Below are 20,108 nucleotides of genomic sequence, written 5' to 3' on the forward strand. Positions count from 1 at the left end.
TGAAGTACAGACAGTTTATTTTCGTATTCTAAATTTCGACCAAGTAATGTAGGCTACCTTAGCTAAGAACCATATCCGGCTATTAGTTCAATCTGGAAAAAAAAGTCATTAAAAAAATCCGTCATTTTCATTGACCAGATTCTCCACTAAACAGCGCTATGTTCTAAGAGAAACCAGAAGCTTACAGTTTGAGAATTGATAAACCTCGAATATCCTTAAATTTGCTAGGCGACAACCAGTCACAATTTTGATTAAAGATTTGCTTTTTCTAGGCCATAAGGCCACGAGGTCTGCCAGAGAGTTTTTTAGGACGTTTCTGATTGGATAATGGCGATAGCTGGAAGTTTTCCGGACACTTACCGAGTGTCTAGCGATACATAATATGTTCTCTGAGTTGAGATAGCCCTTTCTAGATTCAAGTGATTTCTTTGGAAACAGTTTGCGATAACAGCAAGTAAAAATTCAGCAAACACTTAGCCAGCGAACACACTTCTCAGAAATTACGCTTGCTAATTTACACTAACATGATATTCTGTGAGAACAAAGGAAACAAACCAAAGCTACATTAAAATGTAAAAAAAAAAAAAAAAAAAACAACCAATAATTCAAATTATCTTCCCCGCGCGGCAAGAATGCCTCTTTCCAGTTGTCACGAGTCACACAACACCTCGTTGCGTGATGCCTCAATACCTGAAGACTACGACGTCTCAACACTTAAAAATATTTTAAACTTCGCCACGTCTTATCGACTTAAAATTGCAAACGCTGAAATATTCAGGACTAAGGTAAGAATTAGCGTAGACAAATGATGATAAGACATACTTCATGATGAATGAAAATAATTAAAACTGCTCACCACAAGTTCGAATATCTTACTTGTGACTGTAATGTAAAAATCTCCCTCTAACGAGATTTTGAATTCTCAACAATTCCTTCTTCCTACACAAAACTTTACAACAAGGCGCTTGAATATTTAATCTGCGAGAACTCTTATCACCAGAGGCGGATATTTTTTTTGGAATCCGTGCACAACTCTTAATTCTTTACCAAACCATTCTCCTTTAACTCTTAGCGTTTGACGTAAATGCACTTCACATGTCTTGCTCAATTACACATTAAATCGTCTGTTCAGATTTCGGTTTCTTCAGCTCCGTTCTCAACCGTGCCATCCTTGTCGCTGGCGAGAAAGTCCAAGACACCTTTGTCGTTTGCAAAGAAATCCTGCAGCAATTTCTCTCTGTCTTCCGTCACTTCGTTGCCATCTTCAATAATTTTCTGCGTTTCTTCGATGACATTGCCATCTTCGTCCACGACTCTGTGTTTCTCGACTACAATGACAGACTCCTCTATGATTGGCTCAGGCGAGCTTTCAACTCTTGTGGTTCTGATCTCTGTGAACACCTCCTCCCCATCGACTGATGCACGCTGCAGACGAGGCGAACCAAAATCGTCACCGCCAAACATATCGTCAGATTCACCCACCGAGTCCAGGAACTCAGAAATTCTGCGGTTATCTGGGGCGGAGCTTTGTGTGTACACTTTGGCTGGGGACAAATGGCGCGTTTCCACGATAACGACTGGGTCTTTGGAGTAGCTGCTGTAAGCAAGTTGTTTGAAGTTATCTGCGATGTCACTTCGTCCCATATCTCGCAGAGCTTTCTCGAGGGACGCCATGCTAGCTTCGGAGTCTTCCTTATCTCGCCAAGTCTTCATGACATCAGTGGCGCACTCGATAGGTGAAGAAGAACTGATGGAAAAAAAAGAAAAAAGATACCGTTTGGAAGTTTAAACCTCTAACTATAAAAAGGGGCAAGTTTCGAAAAAAAACTGTGGTGCTGCGTCGGTGGGGGTAGTGCAAGATAATTTGAATATATCAAAAAAGTTAAAATGGTAAATTGGCCACCGTTACGGTTATAAAAGCTGACGTTTCGAGCGTTAGCCCTTCGTCGGAGCGAATAGAGGAATTGTGGGTAGTGCAAGATAATTTGGTTTCATCAACTGAGTTGCTAGCTCTTATTCTTCTTCTAGTAGTCTTTAGGTGCTTGACCCGAGAACCTCTCTTTCGCTTATGCTAATATAGGAAACTGCTGTCCAACTGAACCGCGCGCACGCGAATCTGGAATAAGGGCTCTTATATGAACTGGCCACCGAAGAGAGGTACTAAGACTAACGTTTCGAGCGAAACACGAGCGCTCGAAACGTCGGTCTCAGAATCTCTCTTAGGTGGCCAGTTCACATTCATAACTCAATTGATTCAACCAAATGCTGTGATCTATAGGCAACTTCTCTGCACTATTCCATAACTTTACAGCAAACAGGTGCTAAGAGAATTAACGAACCCATCAGCTGAAAGGTTTTATCTTGATAACAGATCAAATTCTTGCAACCAATTGGCCAGGAAATTTATAACAAAAACAGAGCAAACTTTTTTTCCTAACTACATATTTGAAGAAAAAGCATGACACAAGAAAACTTTCAAACCACACTCAGACTTACTTTCTGTCGGAAATTTCTTGCAGTTCTGAATCTGTCAACCCCAACTGCTGTCCAAGCGCAACCCAGTCTGTTCCAACATTTTTGCCGATCAATGCCAACAATTCATCTACGAGTTAACAAAACATAACACTATAAGTGCATCAGCCATGTTTTCTTCTGCTTTGAACATATCACTGCGACCCGGAAAAAGATGACTTGGACTTCGCTACGTCACAGCTATGAGGCCCGGTTGATAAGCAAGATTGAAAATGGCGACGTCCGTAGTTGAATTTTCAGCTCATTTTGAGGAATCTACAAAAGGTCAGATTCCTCTTTCAAATCTCAAATAGCGGTTAATTTCGTGATATCAAACATACTTTTAAAAAGCGGGGATGAAAATTATATCGTTTCAAAGTTCTCTAATGCACGTTACATGATTTCCCGCGGTCAATGCGAATGACACGTTTTCCTGCGCTCAACGCTGACGACATATTTTCCCGCGCAAAACGCGGATGACACTTTTTCTCGCGCTCACCACACATGACATCTCCTGCCCTTACAGAATTAACAGTGTACTTCCCTTCTCTTTATAAGCAAGCTTGCAGAGAAAACTGATCCGTAAAACAAAATCCTTACCAGGAAGCCACGCAGTATCGCCCTTCTTCAAGTTCTGTAAGATATGAAAAGAATACTTTAACATAGATACGGGTTGCCAGACACGCATATTTGTTTAAATGACGAATTTCAGGAAAATTTAGATGAAGTTTTGAAAGTTATCCGGGATAACATTGAATCTACTTTGCCCTGTGATTGGTCAGAAAAACATCGGGATCACCCTCTTAACCACTAAGATCTAAAAGAGAACCAATTGAGTTTCCCGCGCTTTTTGCCCTAAACAGGTATTCTTGTGATGTCTCCATTTCTTCTGATCAGCCATTAGAAAGGCTAGAGTACGGTCTACGTAAAATTAAAGAGGAAAAGGAAAACTACGTCAAATTAAATGTCATCTTGTAATGAATTACGTTTCGAAAAATATCGAACTCTAAAATCTAAGATAAAAAAAGGTTGTATAACTCAACACATACAAAAAAAAATGTCCGCGTCAATAAGTATCAACTTCGACCTCAGATTCAAGTTCAAAATCTCTGGATGTGATTGGCTAAATAAAATCACGTGCATTGTACGTGAATTAGAAAACACCTCAGATTCAAGATCAAAGTTTTCAGGCGTGATTGGTTAATATCATGTGTATCGCGCGTGAATTAAAAAAAAATCTTATCAAGTGCGAATGGAAGAGAAGAGTGTTCTTTGCAATATTACATTCAAGAAGCTCGAGGAAATTTTAACAAAGGCATCTATCTGTTAGTTGATGTCTCACCTCTTCAGATAAGTCGATGCTCAAATTACAGATCGTGCGCACGTTTCCTTGGCGGTCTTTGCGAGGTTCTTTGAGGAATGCCAGCCGACAGGTGAAGGGCTGGGATGGATCGGTCACACGCACAGTCACTGCAAGGCGGTTCTCACGAAAAGGAGAAAACGTCACCTGAAGAGGCTCACGGGTAACAGGAGTCAAATTTCCCACACACCTGAAGTTATAATAAGTGGCGTTAAAAGAACGGATGTACGGTTTTAACTCGAGCGTGGGAAAACAAACATCTGGGTGTTTTGTGACGATTTAGATCTCAGCATTCCGATTGGCAGCTGGATATTCTGCCAAGTTAACCACAGAAAACTCGTAGGGGAGCAAGACCACGATAACGAGTTCATGTGAACGACAACACGCTATGAAAAACACAGCGGTCCAACGAAAGGTATGCGCAGTTGGGCCAAAATTTTGACCAACCGCGCGCAAATTTCCCCGCGCAAAATTGTTGAAAATATAACAAAAATCGCTGTCACTAAAAGTCAGGAAGATTTGAAACATTAAAAGAAATCTGAAAAAGGAAATAAAAGAAGGAGAAAAGGAAAACTTGAGACTTTTCGAGCCTATTTTGTTCTCAGCTTTACCGAAAAAAGTTATACCCTTTAAAACGAAAAACGACCTTCTAGTTTGTGAGGTTTCTTAGTCTAAAGCACTTTGTTGGGCCGCCTCTCAAACCACTTGTTTTAATGCTCGCAAATTTGCGCAGACATTTCACCGCCGTGTTCGTTGCGAACAAAACACCACTCAAATAATGGCTTGGTGGCGTGCTTCCAAGCTGTCAGAATCAAATTGTCTTTCATAGTTATTACAAAATGATAAAACAAAATGTTCGTAGTTAAATAAGGTTTGCGTTCGCAGAAGGGCTCGTTTTCCACTTCCTTACTCCTGTTTCCTTTTACAGGTCATATCTTTCACGCACACCTTGCGTGCCAATTGGTTTTCCTTTGAGACTTTGCGCGGAAAATTGGCGCTTGGCTAGCCAAAATGATCTCCTCGCGCGTGCCCGACGTTTTACCGCTGTGTTGTCATTGACTGATTCATAACCCACCTAACGTGAACTGGTCTTCCTTCGCACACTTCCACGTCACGACTGCGCGCCACCTCCACGAAACCAGTCTGTCGCTCAAGTGTTTTGTCGATGTTATCATCCGTGATGCAGAATATTCTCAAACGGGCTTCTGTTCCCTCAGGGTTTACTTTGGCAAATACGACAATTTTGACCAAGAAAGGGACAGCGGTTAACTTGCGGTACAACAGGCGCGCATCCGACGTCACATTGTCTGGGTTACGGGTTTCCACAAGCCAGTACCTGTGGGAAATAACGCATTACATCTCCAAACAACAATACAGTCTTGGAAAAAGGGAAAATTATTCGCTAAATGGCTCAAACCCTTCACTCCCCGGGAGGATGAACATGTCACTTTACCTTAAAGGGAAAGTACGATCTAGAAAAAGTTTATCTCAATAGGAAGACTTTATCCTCAGGAGTTCGAAAATAACTGCCATTTTGTCTAGTTTGCTTTGTATTAGTGACAAGAGCGCTTCGAAGTCGCCCATTTTTACAACTTTCGTGGTTAGAAAAACGGCATCTTGGATATTACGTCATTGTGACGTGCAATAGTCAAACTTAGTTCGGCACTTTGTCCTTGTTGACTAGTTTGACCTTTTGTTAAAACAATTTCTAATACTCCCAATAATTGAAATGAGGTGAACTGTCCTGTTGTTGAATATCAAAATACACACTAAAATTCAAAAGGAAAAGGTGTAAGCCTCTACAAGCTGCCGGAAAGTGAAATATTAAAGAAAAGTTAGCCGGCAAAAACGACCCGCGACGACGGCTTGCCGAACTCTGTAAAACCTCGGAACTTCTAGAACGAAGACTTCCAGCGAGATATACAGGCATGTAAGTTTTCCTTGTTGACCTTCGCTTCGAACTGAAAGCTATGCCTACCTTTTCCATATTCAACACAGCTCACAGTTATTTATTCAACGAGTTTTTTCGAACTATTTTATTGTAAGCGAATAAATTGAAGCTCGAAATGGTGGTACACCGCATGTGGTAAATTTTCAGTCGCCACCCTTGACCAAAGCCGATTTACAACATCATGCACTTTTCCAAGCGGTGTACAAATATATATTGTCTTTCCTAAGTCTGATATGAGTCCATCGAGTAAATTTTCTTTACCCCAACAGTCACATTCTCCTGCGGAGAAAAAACTACATCACATTTAATACATCGCTCGCAAATTATGAAGACAAACACGTTTGCGACTAATACAAATTATCCTTCGTCAGGCAGGCGCCCATATTTCACTATATCATATAGATTGGACACGATAAAAATAATATGAAAATATTTGTGTCTTCGAACCAACTACTTGACGTAATTGTGCAGTGCTTATGCTTTCAAGAGAAATCGAAAGTTTTATTTTAGCTTCAATTATATTGAGGTAACTTTTAATGCAAACACTGTATGACAGAGGCGATTTTCCGGCGCGCGTCGAAAATAACCAAGCTCTACTTCTCACAAGTCGCGACATTTCAAACATTTTAGAACGAAAAATAACTGCGTTGAAGCTAATTCTAAGCAATAAAGATGAAAAACGACTTTGCAAATTAAAGGTAAATGCTGAAACAAACAAAATTTAATTCGTAACAATTAACTTCTGCCTTTGTCAGCGTTAATTTTGGCAGCTAAGTGTTTGTAATCAATTTTGTCAGTGTTTACGCATGCGAAGAATGATCTTCAAGTCTATCATTTCTAACTTGTTGCATGCCAACTTGGGCTGATCTTAGTTCCAAATGGCTCGTGTTCCGTTATACACCGAAGCTGGGTTCCTGTAACTGCAAAAATAGTTCGTCTCATCCAGAAGTAGCAGTGTAAAATGAATCCGTAGCGGGCACTGCGCCGTCTTCTTTAGCAAAGTAACTATCACTCCACAGCGAGGATGTGTTTGAGGAAAAAACCTTTGCCTTTCGAATTGAGTCAGTGTCCCAGTACATTTAATTCTTAGGAGGATACATTTTCGTTTTCCGTAGGTTTCTCTTGACAGTTGCCGCAAGAGAACCACTCGCGATTTCCAAGACGTGAGTGACTGAGCGGGTCGACGTTTCTTCTTGAAATTCATTTTCTTAACTTTCTCTCTGTCTTTCTCCCCAACAGAAGTATCTCCTTACCCTGAAGACGAGCCATGTTTCGTTTGAAACATAAATGGATGTACTACATCCTCTTGCTAGATTAAAATCCGAGTCGAGAATTCAATAAGTGGTGCCCCCGTCGCCGCACTTTTCCTTGTTTACATCCACTTCGGCAAGGGATGTAATTTAGCATGTTTGACTATTGCTACTTCATAACAAAGATGGCAGATTTCAATTTGAAAATGCCGATTTTTGGAACGTCATTGTTCGCAACTAAAACGGTTTTAGCTCAAATGAATAGCCCAGTTAGGTCAATTCAAGCAAGGAACTTTTGATCTACGTCAACTTTTTCTAGACCGTACTTTCCCTTTAAAGCGCTTACCGGGTAACAAAATTTCCACGTTACAGGGTAGATAACCTTTTTCTTTTCAGGGGGGGTGGTTGGGTTATTTTACCTTAAGGAATCTTACCTTGCGGGGCGACTTGTCGTGAAACTTGCATACTCCTTCACCACGGTCAGCGGTGTGTTATCAGTGATGTCATACCACTGGTAAGTGGGCGCATGGGACATAGACTTCCTGTTATCACGTGGCTCACACGTGAGTAGCCGTAGAGATGGCTGCATATCGAAAGTATCTCCACCCGGGGTGTAAAGTGGGGTGGGGATAATAACTGTCACGGGTTTGGAGAACTTAAGCTCTTGTGGCTCTATTGTGAGCACAGGGCTGACAGCCACCCAGTCTTCGAAGTCATTAAAAGATTCATCAGCGGGCTGAACCTATAATCGGAAAGAAATTATATTGATTTCTAGTGGAAAAATTTAAACTCGTGTACTCTGATCGTCCAGTTGAAAGAAGTCCGGAGAGGGGGACTGGTGTCGACAGCCTATGTGGAAGTCAATATTAGAGTCGACTCTGATGTTGACTTCCGAAAAGTTAGCCACACCTACCGAGAACATACCTTCTCAACATTATTCTGACCCAGACGATCACAATTTACCCTCACAAACTGAATTATTTATCTGACGGTTTACGAATCTCCTACAGTTTTTCACATTTCAATCATAATTATTAGAAATTATGGCAAAGGATCTCTTCCACCAACACTGCGTTGAGCGATCTCTTACCTCGCCAGAGAACACGGCGGTTGAGAACTAGGTCGCATAATTATATTTTGCCTAAGGTCTAGACAAGCCGTTTTAAATCAGTTTTTATTAATAGATGTCTTTTCAATAGTAATTAATACATTTTCTTTTTCCTTATTCATTTTATTCATGTTATTCATGTTAATTGTAGCACGTCTGTTTGCACAATAATTCTTAATAAAGACCTTTATTATTATTATAACTCGTGAACAGTGATACGGAAGAACATGAAGGCTCTCTTTTCCACTAACCTGCAAGGTTATCTTGGTACCATTTGAGACAGCCCCTTCAGGGACCTTAACTTGTACTAGGGGATGGGTCGAAGATTTAAGGACCTCGCCTTGGGAACCAACGACGAAGCTTTCTTTTTTCAGTCTTGACATGATGCAGAACTTCTCCGGGAAGTCGTGGGTCTCAATGCGTGCATACCTCTTACTGGGTAGGAAGCCTTGATGAATGTTCATGTCTGAGCTGTAACCATCCATGGCTGAAACAAGTCACGGTAGCACACTAAGTTTTTCACTTACTCTTAGAACGGCAAATATCGAGAAATGGAAACGGAAAGGGAACCAAATTTTTCAAGTACCTTTCATGTCTTCAACACACACTTCATCCCAATTCCACCCTCCGTCTTGAGTTCTCAGTACAACTAGCTCTCTCTCTCCGTTCCTGAGCGCAGAAAAATGAGGAAGCTCCAAATAAATCGGTTGAAGAAACTTCACACCTGATGGATTCACATCCAGAACCCGACAGGCTAATGCCTCACCCTCCATGAGTGGGGGCAGCAGGGATGGCTTGTTCAGTCTGAAAAAAAATCAAGAGAAACTTTTCAATTCTCTATACTCTCTGAGTCAAATGAGGTGAACTCGGGTCAAAGAATATATATGAACAAAGGCTGATAGTTTTCTAAAGAAACTGTTTGGGGCTGCGTCGGTGGGGGTAACGAAATAATTTGAATATATCAACAAAGTTGAAATGGTAAATTGGCCACCGTTACGATTATAAAAGCTGACGTTTCGAGCGTTAGCCCTACGTCGGAGCGACGAAGGGCTAACGAAGGGCTAACGAAGGCCGACGAAGGGCTAACGCTCGAAACGTCAGCTTTTATAATCGTAACGGTGGCCAATTTACCATTTCAACTTTGCTGATATATCAAAATTATTTCAGAGAATATACAAATCAATCAGCATAGACTAACAGAGTACTTTTAATTCAGATTTTTTTCGTAAAACAATACTCACGAAAATTTAATGAAAATTGTCAAGGAACATTTTGAACGTGGGGTTAGTGGCTGTCCAGAGTCCCTAGATTTTTCAATCACCTGGAGTTCAAGGTGTAGAAAACCGAAGGTAGAGTTAGGTGAGGCAATTAACCAAAAAACAAAGAGCATGAAAGACAAGAAGACATTGCGCGACAGCCCCAGCATGTGTGACATTTGTACCATGTGACGAGTAAGTATAAGTAACGCTTCTAGCCAAAATAGCATTATATGACAGTATTGCGTGACACATATGTAAAGCTTTTTTCCTCAAAGTAATACGTGACAAACTGGCCTAGGTATTGCTTCTACACAAGAAAGCATTACATGACAGCATTGCGTGACAGCTCCACTCACCGTAGCTGTTTGCAAGTGATTCTAGTCGGCATCTGGCATGATCTTGGCGGCAGCGTGATCTTGAGCCCTGTTTGAGAGCTTTCCATTTTACCACCTTTCGCGTCAACCAGGAAACTCACTAGGAAATCACCCGTTACTAGTGGCTCATACTTCGGTACATTATCATCGGCCATGTCCGCCAAACTTGACGGAAGCTCGGACTCTGTCACGATCATTTCCGAAGTCGTTATGCTCTCCGATACGTTAAAGTCGGACAATCGAGAGCGGTCTAAGTCCGACGCTCGGGAGCCGGTGGGAGTTCCCTCCAAGAAGGCTCCAGAATAACGAGACGAGCTGAAAATTCCGGAGTCCCTGTGCACCAGTCCTGGCGAGCGGTGATCATCATCTACCATGTCCTCCATTGTCATGAAGCGGTCAATTGATTCTTCAGCAATTGTTGGATCTGCACAAGATGCCAATTGTCAGCGTGATTTTAAGAGGTTTCCCCAAAAACGCTACGTCCTACAACCCACCTACCTCCTGACTTGCGCTTGCGTCTCAATCACACAGAAACAAAAAAACTACAAAAACAAAAACCACTAACCCTCTTCAATAACCTCCAGAGCATCAAGTACTTCCTCTTCCTCCAGCTCTTCGGGTTCTGCACTGAAAACGATGTCAGGTTCTTCTTCTTCTTCTTCTCCGTCTTGTCCCTGACAAAAAAATATTTTGTATTTGTAACGCAACGTTACAATATTGGGAATGTCACCTAAGGTAAATGTCATGCAACCCAAACTTAACTGATACGTGCTTACAGCACGCGTTTGTCGAATGGGAGTTCCTTTTCCTGAAACTATCCGTGGTATGATTGGTTCGTATGCTTCCTGGTTTATTGAAATGCAAAACCAGTGGAAAACAACCAAACGTTTAATTTCAAGTGAAAAATTGTATCGACGCTCAAGCTATGGAAATGACAGTCGAGAAGACTTGAGAAGAGGATTCCTCTGGCTGCAAACGGTGTAAAAGTATGTTGCATATATCTTATTAACCAAGCGCGAGGGCCGTACTGGGAGAATATCGGCCCGAGGTCTTGACAGTATGGACTGAGCACAGCTCGGTCCGTACAAAAAAGACCGGAGGCCGATATTCTTCCAGTACGGTCCCGAGCAAGCTTGGTTAATAAGAGATTTATTATACGACTGAAGTTCAAATGGACACAAGTGCGGTATCATTCGGGACCATTCGGGACCGTGCCCGGTCCAATACTTAGAGAATATTGACCGGCAATAGAGCATTTTGATTAGTTGATTTTAGTAATTGGCCCTTTGACTGCCCGAGTCGTGTAATGAATAAGAATTATAGGCTCACAGGGTGTCAAGTGACAAATGACACTTAGAAAATAGGAAAATAGGAACGACAGTGGCCAAAAAATAGGAAATAAATAGGAATTCTCACCCAAAAATAGGAAAAAAAATAGGAGGATTTCTTTGAGTTCTATCCTCTTAACACTCCCAACAGAAACTCTGTTCCACAACCCAATGCTTTAATGTTTAACAGGCACCATTAAAGTCTGGGCACTAGTTTCAAAAGAAAATCACTCATAAAGGCTTCAAACTGGTCTTCTTTGACATGAAGTTTCAGTTTTTTTGTAGAATTTATCAATTTTATTGGCAATTTTATTTCAAATATTTCAAAATATTTCTGTGTACCTAGTAAAACCCTAAAAAAAATAGTAAAAACTAGGAATTTCATGAAAAAATAGGAGAAAATAGGAGGCAGGCCAAAAAATAGGAAAAAAATAGGAACTTGACACCCTGGGCTCATTACAAATCTTCCAAAGGCAAAGGAAAATTATGCTTAGCAGGGTTTTATGCACAAAAATTTTGAAAATGGCCGTTAGGTGGACTAAATAAAAAAATGGTGGCCAGACGTAAAATATAGTCGCTAGAGAAATATCTAACACTTTCTGCAATATCAGTTATCATTATTGTACACACATTTATAACATAACTGACCTGTTTTCGCTTTAACCTAATTGTCTGTGTGACTACTGTAACTTGAGACAGTCTCTCCGTGATTTCGGTGCTCAGATGAACCCTCTGGGAGATGTAAAGTGCTGTGTAACCCTCCTGGAAATTGGACAAGGAAGAGGAAAACGTGAGTAAAGCGTTTTACGATCACTAGCCCCGCCCCGGGTGTTTTGTAAGTAAACAGGCGCCGCCGTGGCGGGTTGTAAATTGACCGGTAATAAGTGCTTCTTAAACAATACTCACATTAGTCTGTGCGTTCGGATTGGCTCCACGCTCCAGAAGCAGCTCAATAATCAGCTTATGGCCATACTGTGCAGCAAGGTGCAGTGCTGTGTAACCATACTTTGTTTTACTTTCAATCTCTGCTCCCGCTTCAATTAGTAGCCTGGCCAGTTCAAAATTACCATACACACAGGCAATATGCAATGGCGTGAAACCACTCTGATGACAAGAGAAAACGTAGAGTAAAAACAAGAATATCACATTTTTGGTTGGAACAAAATCCGGCTCCATTTACACTGGTTTTGGTAAAGCTGGCCTGTACTATGCTTCACCATTAGTAAACCTTTTAACTTCCTAGATCTGATTGTTAATTCTCCTGACTAGATGCTATATTTTTCTTGGTAAATTACTAACGAGAATTTGGTGTTGGATCAAGGTAACAAATTCTGTCTGATAGGTTTGAGCATTCTCGTTTGTTTGTTGTATAATGTAGGGAAATCTTTCGGAGACGTTACATGTTAATCACTTCTGGGAATTAATAGCCACTATCTTACCCACGAAGTTTCTTCGCGCAATCATCAAATGCATGAAAATTTTTACTTCCCCTACCCAAGGGGTGACAGTTCTGTGGATACTTTCTCATCAGTTTTCCAGAAATAATGATGAAAGCGCATCTAAAACCACGTTTTCTTGGAAAAGCCCGCAAGCTTTCTGAAGATGGCTTATGATAAAGAATAGCCTGTAGCGCAGGCGTCTTCTTAGCACGAGTTAACGTTAAGAAGCGCGCGATCGTTTACTCAACCAGCCATGTTAAATTTGGAGTTAGAGTCACTTCCACGCCCTCACCTCCTCCTTATTTTTTCACTGTTGCTCACCCCTTAGTACAAATTTCTTTCTCTCCCAAGCCTTCCGCTTCTATTAAGATCAAAGATGACGGCCAAGAAGAAAAATTTTGGCCCAGAAAACACTGAGCACTGGGCGCGTCAAAATTACGATTGCTCTGCAGGCTAGATAAAGAAAAGAATAGTTTTGGGCAAAAAAAAAAAAAGAAGTGTTCATCTGCTTTACATACCACCGTCTGCGCGTTTATGGGAGCATTGTGCTTCAGGAGAAGTTTTGCCACATCAATCCTATTTTCTCTTGCTGTCAGGTGCAGAGGGGTGAGTCCATTCTAAAGCATTTGAAAGGAAACATCATTGTTACTTATTCCAACAGGCACTGAAATTGTTTTGCTCACGTTTAAGTTGTTAATCCCGACATTGATGCATCGATCAATTCAAAGCTTTAACATCCCTCTTCCTAAGCATTTGAACTTTTAAAGATTGGTTTCTTCAATTTCTCGCCCTCCGGGGAAAAATTGTGTTCAACTATGCCCCACACAATTTTTTGTAAAGGGCAAAATCGGCGACCGTAACTTTCTACACATTGCCTAAGCTTTACAACCCAAGACCTTGTAGACCTTTTCTTCTGAGCCATTAACCTTGAACATCTCCAGAGTTAAAGATAATAACATCTGTATTCCGCTTAAACAAACTTGACACTTCCGGTTCAAATTCCCCAACCCACCCAGGTAAGGGTTCAAAATTTTCCACCTTCTGGCAAGGACGACAGGTTGCAACGGAGAAGGGGGTCTATGATGAAGCTTCGTTTTTGGTCACAGGGAGTGAAAGAGTGGATTATAAAGAGCTTTGTCATATAATAAGGGGGGAGAGACTCGGGAAGTTTCTTAGTCTCACTACCGTCTTCCTGGTAAGCTCTAGCGCCACGCTCTTCTCGATACTACAATCCAATACGGTGGCTTCACCTTTCCATCAAAGTATTGAGGACTCTATCGCCGGAAAAATAATTGTGTTTTTTTCAGCCAAAACCTTGAACTTTTTGTGATTCATGATTTTGTTATTTACATTAGTGGTAACGCCTGGTGACGCTCCATTCTCCACCAAATGTTCGCAAAGCTCCACATGTCCTTCCTTGGCGGCTAAATGCAATGGACTGATGCCAGTCTGTGGAACACAAAAAAAACAGAAGAAAACCAAAAAAAACTTAAAACCTAGACATACGTTTTCAAGCCAATCTCTTTTGTATTCTAGTCAGAACGTGTAGAATGGCCTATAACAAGAGGAAACCAAAAGGGGTACCTTTTGTGAGTAAAACAAAGCGCGATAGAGTAGCTGAGGATTGAAAAAACGAGAGAGGAATGGGATCAGGTCGCGCACGGAGACGACTCGACCCAAGCCTCCCTCTACCGCCGCTTTCGCGCCATTTACTATTCCGTTCCGTTTCACCAACAGAACGAGTAATACGTACAAGAAAAGGTGGTAAATTTTGAGCTCGGTAATAGGATGAAAAAAAATGTTATTCCTAATTTTATGAGGGTGAGATGGTGAAAAAAATCTGAATCTTGTAACGAAGTTAGAACTTGTTACCTGTGTTACGACATCAGGGTCCATTCCACGCCTCAACAGTATCAGTACGATGTCTATTCTATTTTTCTTGGCTCCAATATGCAGAGGAGTAAATCCATTCTGAACAACAGTAAGAAAATAAAAAATTATCCCAAAAATATCTCAACAAAGTTAACTTAGTCTACATCTTCATATAATGCAGTAACGTTCTGAGTGAAATTGGCCAAGCTCATGGAAATATGCATTAAGATTGTAATTATGAAAGAGCAATTATAAAATGAGTATAACAAGTAATCTGAGATCACGTTGGGTTTGATTTACTCCGCTCTGTGATTGGTCCAGAAAAACTCGTGCCACCCTCTCGACCAATCACATGCAAAATGAAAACCAATCACGCCTTGCTCGCCGGTGTTTTCACGCGTTTTCCCGCGCTTTAGGCAGTTTGCTTCTTTTTACTTTAGCTATCATTGGCTCTTCAAGGTATTTTCCTTTCTTCTGATTGGCTGTTGTGATTACTTTGGTTTTGGTTTCACGAAACTCAATCCAAGAATGCTCCATGCTCATGGTATTTCTGCAAACACAGCCACACCAACGTAAACAACGTTCGGTTTCTTGTGATAAAACAGTTAAGAAAATTATCAAAATGAAGGCTTTCCTTACCTTAGCCATAGAATTAGGGTTGGCATTGTTATCCAAAAGGAAAGTGGCAACTTTATCGTGGTTATAGTGAGTTGCTACATGAAGAGGTGTGAGTCCATGCTGAAGAGAGAACAAAATTCATTAATGAAAAAACTAAGTTTCCCATGGACAGACCTGCTAAATATCATCTGGAAAGTTGCTTCACAAAGTTGTGGTTAAGCACCTGAGATATCTAGCAGCTTCCAGCTCTTACCAGCTAGCTACTAAACATGGAAACTGTTCTAAAGCTGGCAGATAATGGCAATCTGCCCTTGAGCTAGAGAGCAGGCATCTCACGCACTGATAAAATACCAGCTATTGGAACAGTCTGTCAGAGGAGTCCCCAGGCTCATGAAACACTACTTGAACACCAATGCTCAAATCCTTTTAGTCCAAGAGAGCTCAGATCCCTGAGCATCTCAGTACCCCTGATCACAAAGAAAAGATGAGTGCCCCTGGTTTTCAACTAGTAATTTACTGCATAATACAGAAGAACAATAATTCACTCACTTTTCCTTCTGGGTCAGGGCTGTCATAGTTTTTCAGCAGGATTTCCACAATTCTAACATGACCATTTCTGGCAGCTTCATGAAGAGGAGTAAATCCTTTCTGTTGGAAAAAAAAAAAAAAAAAAAAGTTCCAGGAGACATCCCATTTGACTAAATCATAAAATACATCTTGAAATGGAAGAAACAGAGGTTGGCCTATGATGCTTTACCATAAAAGAGAAATAATTAAAAATACAGTATTTAACAGACTTGCTCACAAGTCGCGCTTTTGAGCGCGTAGTGCGACAGTGAGTGTGAAGCGCGAGTGAGTGTGAAGCGCGAGTGAGCCGAGTGAGCGAGCCACACCAGAACAGAAAACCAAGCGAACGACTTTGACAAAGTCTAAGTCTTTAACTGTCCAATAGGAACCTACATAGCCAATCTATTGCTCTGAGATTACTTTGCTTTAGCATGCTATCAATGGTGTAAATGTGTTTAGGTACATACCTTTGATAACTCAGTTACTGAAGCACTATGCTCCAGAAGGATCTGAACAAGTTCCTCATTACCATCCCTGGCTGCAATGTGTAAAGGAGTGCACTTGTTCTAGATAATGAAATGAAGCATTGTTAGTCATTTGTCTGTTTTCTTAACTCCCAAGACCTAAAAAGCTAAATTCTCCCAAATGGTCACCATACATTTCTCTATTAGTCAAAGCTGAGAATCTGGTATTGCATCAAAACAATATCCCCAGCATTGAGTTTTTTTTATTCAAATCAATATGCATATTCTCCATACTGTTCTCTATACATTTCCTAGGGTGCTAACAAGGAGAATTTGTTTATTAATCAAGAGCTTCTTTAGTTGGTGATCATTTCCTTTCTTCTCATGACCCTAATGTTTGATTCAGAGTGACATTGTAAGGAGAAATTAGATGTTAGTCACTCTTCGGGGCCAGAGGGTTAAAGGAGCATTTGAATACTCTTTGCTCTTCGAAGTGAAAAAGAAAATTCAACAATCTTTCCCTCAGCGGATTGTCATTTTTTTTTAAGATTCTCAAAACTCTACTGATCACTACCAAAATTGGTTTCATTCTTAACAGGCTAACAAAGATGGTACCATTTGAGTTTTGAAAGTATTTGTACCTTGTCTATGGCATCTGGAGAAGCTCCATGGTCCAGTAAAAGATTAACCATCTCAACATTCTTTGTTCTAACAGCAATGTGCAAAGGAGTTTCACGGTCCTGCAAATTACAAACAGTACAACAAATCAGACATACACACACAAAAAAAAAACTGATAAGGCTTAAAAGGTAAAGTCGTGTACCTAGGTAAGTCAGCAAACCATCACATAAATTCTCACCTGGGTCTTGGCATCAACTGAAGCACCATTCCTTAACAGAAGCCTCACAATTGTTATCTGTCGTTTGCGGCAGGCAATATGAAGGGCAGTTTCACCTCTCTAGAAAACAAGGGCAATAACCTTTGCTTAATTAAAGACAAAATTCCCTTTAATCTGGCAGAGGTTTCATAACAGTCATGACACAGATGGAATCAAAAGTAAAAAGTGTTGTTGTGACCAACAAAAAACAAAAAATGGAAAAAACAAACAAAGTTTAGATTGTTTAGAGCAGCCATTTTGTTGCTCCACTTTCTGTCTGTAGTTTTGCCCTGTTCTGCAGTGCAATGCTGTGGTATGCTTTGCAAGTTTATATGCTCAAATATTGTAAAATGACATAGAAGGGGAATGATAAAGTTGGGTACATGTACCTAAGACAAAGAAGGAGACAAATACCAAACTAGTTTAAAATCGTTTTGACCTGAAATTCCTTTTAAACTAGCACAGATTATATCAAACCACTAAGTTCATTAAATAAGTGTAAATTCTTCATATCATTTAGTTCACTAAGTGCCATTCTAATAATTATGATAAATTATCAAAATTTTTAACTCCAGTTTCTGCTAATTTTGAAGAATGTTGTGAGTTCAAGGGAGGAGACAACATTCCTATTTTCAAAACATCTCTATTTACAATAGTAATTGTGAAAAAAAAATGTCATTAAGTATTGATAACTATAATATACGAGTATACAATATAACACCAAGAAAACGCATTTCAATGAACAATGGTTATGTTAATGAAATGAGGTTTCAAATGAAGCCATGTGTTCTTTTGTTAACTTGAACAATAGATTTTATATTGGGTTGAGAAAGAACTTTTCAGTAATTAAAAGAAAAAGCAAGAACATTTGGAATTCTTATTTTGCAAAGGGACTTACCACATTTGTAATATCAGGTGAGCCGCCATGTTGCAGAAGAATAAGAACTAAGGTCACATTCCCATAATATGTCGCCACATGCATGGGAGTTTGGCCACCCTGGAGGGAAATTAAAGAAAGAAACACTTCCCATTTTAAATCAAACACAAAATATATGCTGCATGGAGAAAATTATATTGTTAACTCCAACAATAAAGTGCCCCCCAGGCTATCGTGACAAACAGCAGTTTTTTGAAAGACTGCCTTGCCAAGAGAATTGAACAATGTGAGTTTTTTTGTGGTAAGTTATGCCATTTCTACGTCCATACGTGACATGCATCTTTTATGCTGCTAGGATTGACAATTTCAGAAGCATTTTTGTTTGCTCAAAATTCAGCTTTGTCCCTACTCTTTTTAAAATGCATGATTATGTTTACCAAAAAAAAAATATATATATATATAATTATATACCTCATTGGCAGAGTGGACATTTGCACCATACTTCAACAGCAGCTGAATAACCTGCTCACGGTTTTTCTTGCAGGCCACATGAAGTGGAGTAAATCCATTCTAGATGGAAAAATCAACACAATGACCATAAAAGCTGTCAGTTTATCCTTTTCTATTTGGAAAAAAATGCCATTTTTTTTCACCATAAAATCTTACATCCTCAATGAAAAAAAATTATCAAGTTGTTTAATTTCTGATAATTCAAGGTACAGCGTAAAACAAAAAAATTGAAACACTTTCAAAACAACTTGCATAATTTTGGCTTTGTTTGCGAATGAAACAGAACTTTGGAGGAGGAAAAAGAATCATGAAAAATTCTCGAAAGAGTATAAACTTGTCTTGGACAACAATTGTTGCAGTTTACATTTCGAAAAGCATCTATAAAAAATTTCCATTTTATTTCAGCACAAGCTCTGTTAAACTAAGCTACACCATCATAAAGTACTTATTATTTTCAAACCACAAAATCATACCCGAGCTCTTGCATCAGTGTCAGCTCCACGATTCAACAACAATTCTGCGATGTCTACATGACCATAATGTGCTGCGATGTGAAGAGGTGTCAGGCCATTCTGTGAAAATATAGCAAAATCAATGTTCCCAAAAATCTCAAGGAATACAACAAATCTCAGATATTTCTTATTAATATCAATTTTACAAGACATACAAACCATTCGCATGATGAAAAAGTGTAGTTTCCACAAAAACACTAGTTTGCTGAATAAAAATTGCACAACACTATATACAGTAAGAAGCTTTACGACAAAGTGAATACATGCATATCACTGTGCGTTTAAATGTCAATATCTATTTTTGAAGGTAACTTTATCCCTTCTCCATTAAAATGTAATCATACACAGTTAGCTATATCAATTTACAGTATCATGAAATGTAATATGAAAAGAAAAGTAAATTTTGTCCCACCAATAAAAATAGTGAGAAACAAATGACAATGTTTTAAACCAGTTGGTCTTCTAGTGTTTACAACACAGGTTAAAAAGAATTAAATCTTAGAGACTTCAAGAAGAGCAAAAGATAGATCAAAATCCAAATTACACTTTAAAGCCTAAACATAAAGGAAATTATTGCCAAGTAAGGAAGCTTTTAATTGTCAAACAAATTCTCCTTGTCAGCACCTCAGGAAATGTATAGAGAACAATATGGAGAATATACATACTGATGCAACTGTTTTTAATCATTGGTTCTTACTGTGGCAACAGCATTGACAGGTGCCTTGCTATCAATCAGTAGTGCAGATGTGCTGACATGATTTCCTTGGGAAGACATGTGTAGAGGAGTGAGTCCATGCTGTCAAAAAAAACAAAAAAAAAAAGGTCTACAATCATTCTCAAATATTCATTAAAGAACCATGAGATTGTGATGGTTTTCCTTGTAAGCACTCTGAAATTTGTCCTAAAACTCATTCCAGCCTATCAACCAATTGACTAAAGAGGGTAAGTTTCTAAAGAAACTCTTGTGCTGCATTTGTAGGGGGTAGCAAAAGATACTAACTTGTAATTTGGTTTTTATCAACTGAGTTTCTAATGTAAATCGCTCATTGTAATGAGTTTCTTAAGCTGACATTTCAAGCATTAACCCATCGTCGGAGCAAATGCAAACTAAAACCAATCATAAATTGGTCAGTTTCCCTTTCCTGAGCTTCAGGCAGGTTGCATCGATGTTTATTTTCCAAGTTCTTGCTGGTACCTTGTAATATTTCTTATGTTGCTGGTAGGTTGTTAG

At 39.7% G+C, this 20,108-nt stretch overlaps 1 protein-coding gene across 2 annotated transcripts in view; it reads right to left on the reverse strand.

The window, feature by feature from the left end:
* Positions 1 to 20,108, reverse strand: part of LOC111326556 (uncharacterized) — a 31,922-nt gene continuing 11,814 nt past the window's right edge. For both annotated transcript variants that reach the window (XM_088750367.1, XM_088750366.1), the window contains exons 10-33: positions 19,575 to 19,673; positions 18,839 to 18,937; positions 18,327 to 18,425; positions 17,877 to 17,975; positions 16,961 to 17,059; positions 16,743 to 16,841; positions 16,105 to 16,203; positions 15,620 to 15,718; positions 15,092 to 15,190; positions 14,453 to 14,551; positions 13,931 to 14,029; positions 13,099 to 13,197; positions 12,048 to 12,245; positions 11,790 to 11,903; positions 10,379 to 10,487; positions 9,796 to 10,237; positions 8,767 to 8,984; positions 8,432 to 8,667; positions 7,507 to 7,814; positions 4,947 to 5,207; positions 3,854 to 4,061; positions 3,112 to 3,145; positions 2,497 to 2,602; positions 1 to 1,747 (exon numbers count right to left, since the gene is read on the reverse strand). In XM_088750367.1, the coding sequence (XP_088606493.1) occupies positions 1,129 to 1,747; positions 2,497 to 2,602; positions 3,112 to 3,145; positions 3,854 to 4,061; positions 4,947 to 5,207; positions 7,507 to 7,814; positions 8,432 to 8,667; positions 8,767 to 8,984; positions 9,796 to 10,237; positions 10,379 to 10,487; positions 11,790 to 11,903; positions 12,048 to 12,245; positions 13,099 to 13,197; positions 13,931 to 14,029; positions 14,453 to 14,551; positions 15,092 to 15,190; positions 15,620 to 15,718; positions 16,105 to 16,203; positions 16,743 to 16,841; positions 16,961 to 17,059; positions 17,877 to 17,975; positions 18,327 to 18,425; positions 18,839 to 18,937; positions 19,575 to 19,673 (4,041 nt within the window). In that variant the 3' untranslated portion in view covers positions 1 to 1,128. The remainder of the gene's footprint in view (positions 1,748 to 2,496; positions 2,603 to 3,111; positions 3,146 to 3,853; positions 4,062 to 4,946; positions 5,208 to 7,506; positions 7,815 to 8,431; positions 8,668 to 8,766; positions 8,985 to 9,795; positions 10,238 to 10,378; positions 10,488 to 11,789; positions 11,904 to 12,047; positions 12,246 to 13,098; positions 13,198 to 13,930; positions 14,030 to 14,452; positions 14,552 to 15,091; positions 15,191 to 15,619; positions 15,719 to 16,104; positions 16,204 to 16,742; positions 16,842 to 16,960; positions 17,060 to 17,876; positions 17,976 to 18,326; positions 18,426 to 18,838; positions 18,938 to 19,574; positions 19,674 to 20,108) is intronic.

This window comes from Stylophora pistillata, chromosome 2 (assembly GCF_964205215.1).
Source record: "Stylophora pistillata chromosome 2, jaStyPist1.2, whole genome shotgun sequence".
Classification (NCBI taxonomy): domain Eukaryota; kingdom Metazoa; phylum Cnidaria; class Anthozoa; order Scleractinia; family Pocilloporidae; genus Stylophora; species Stylophora pistillata.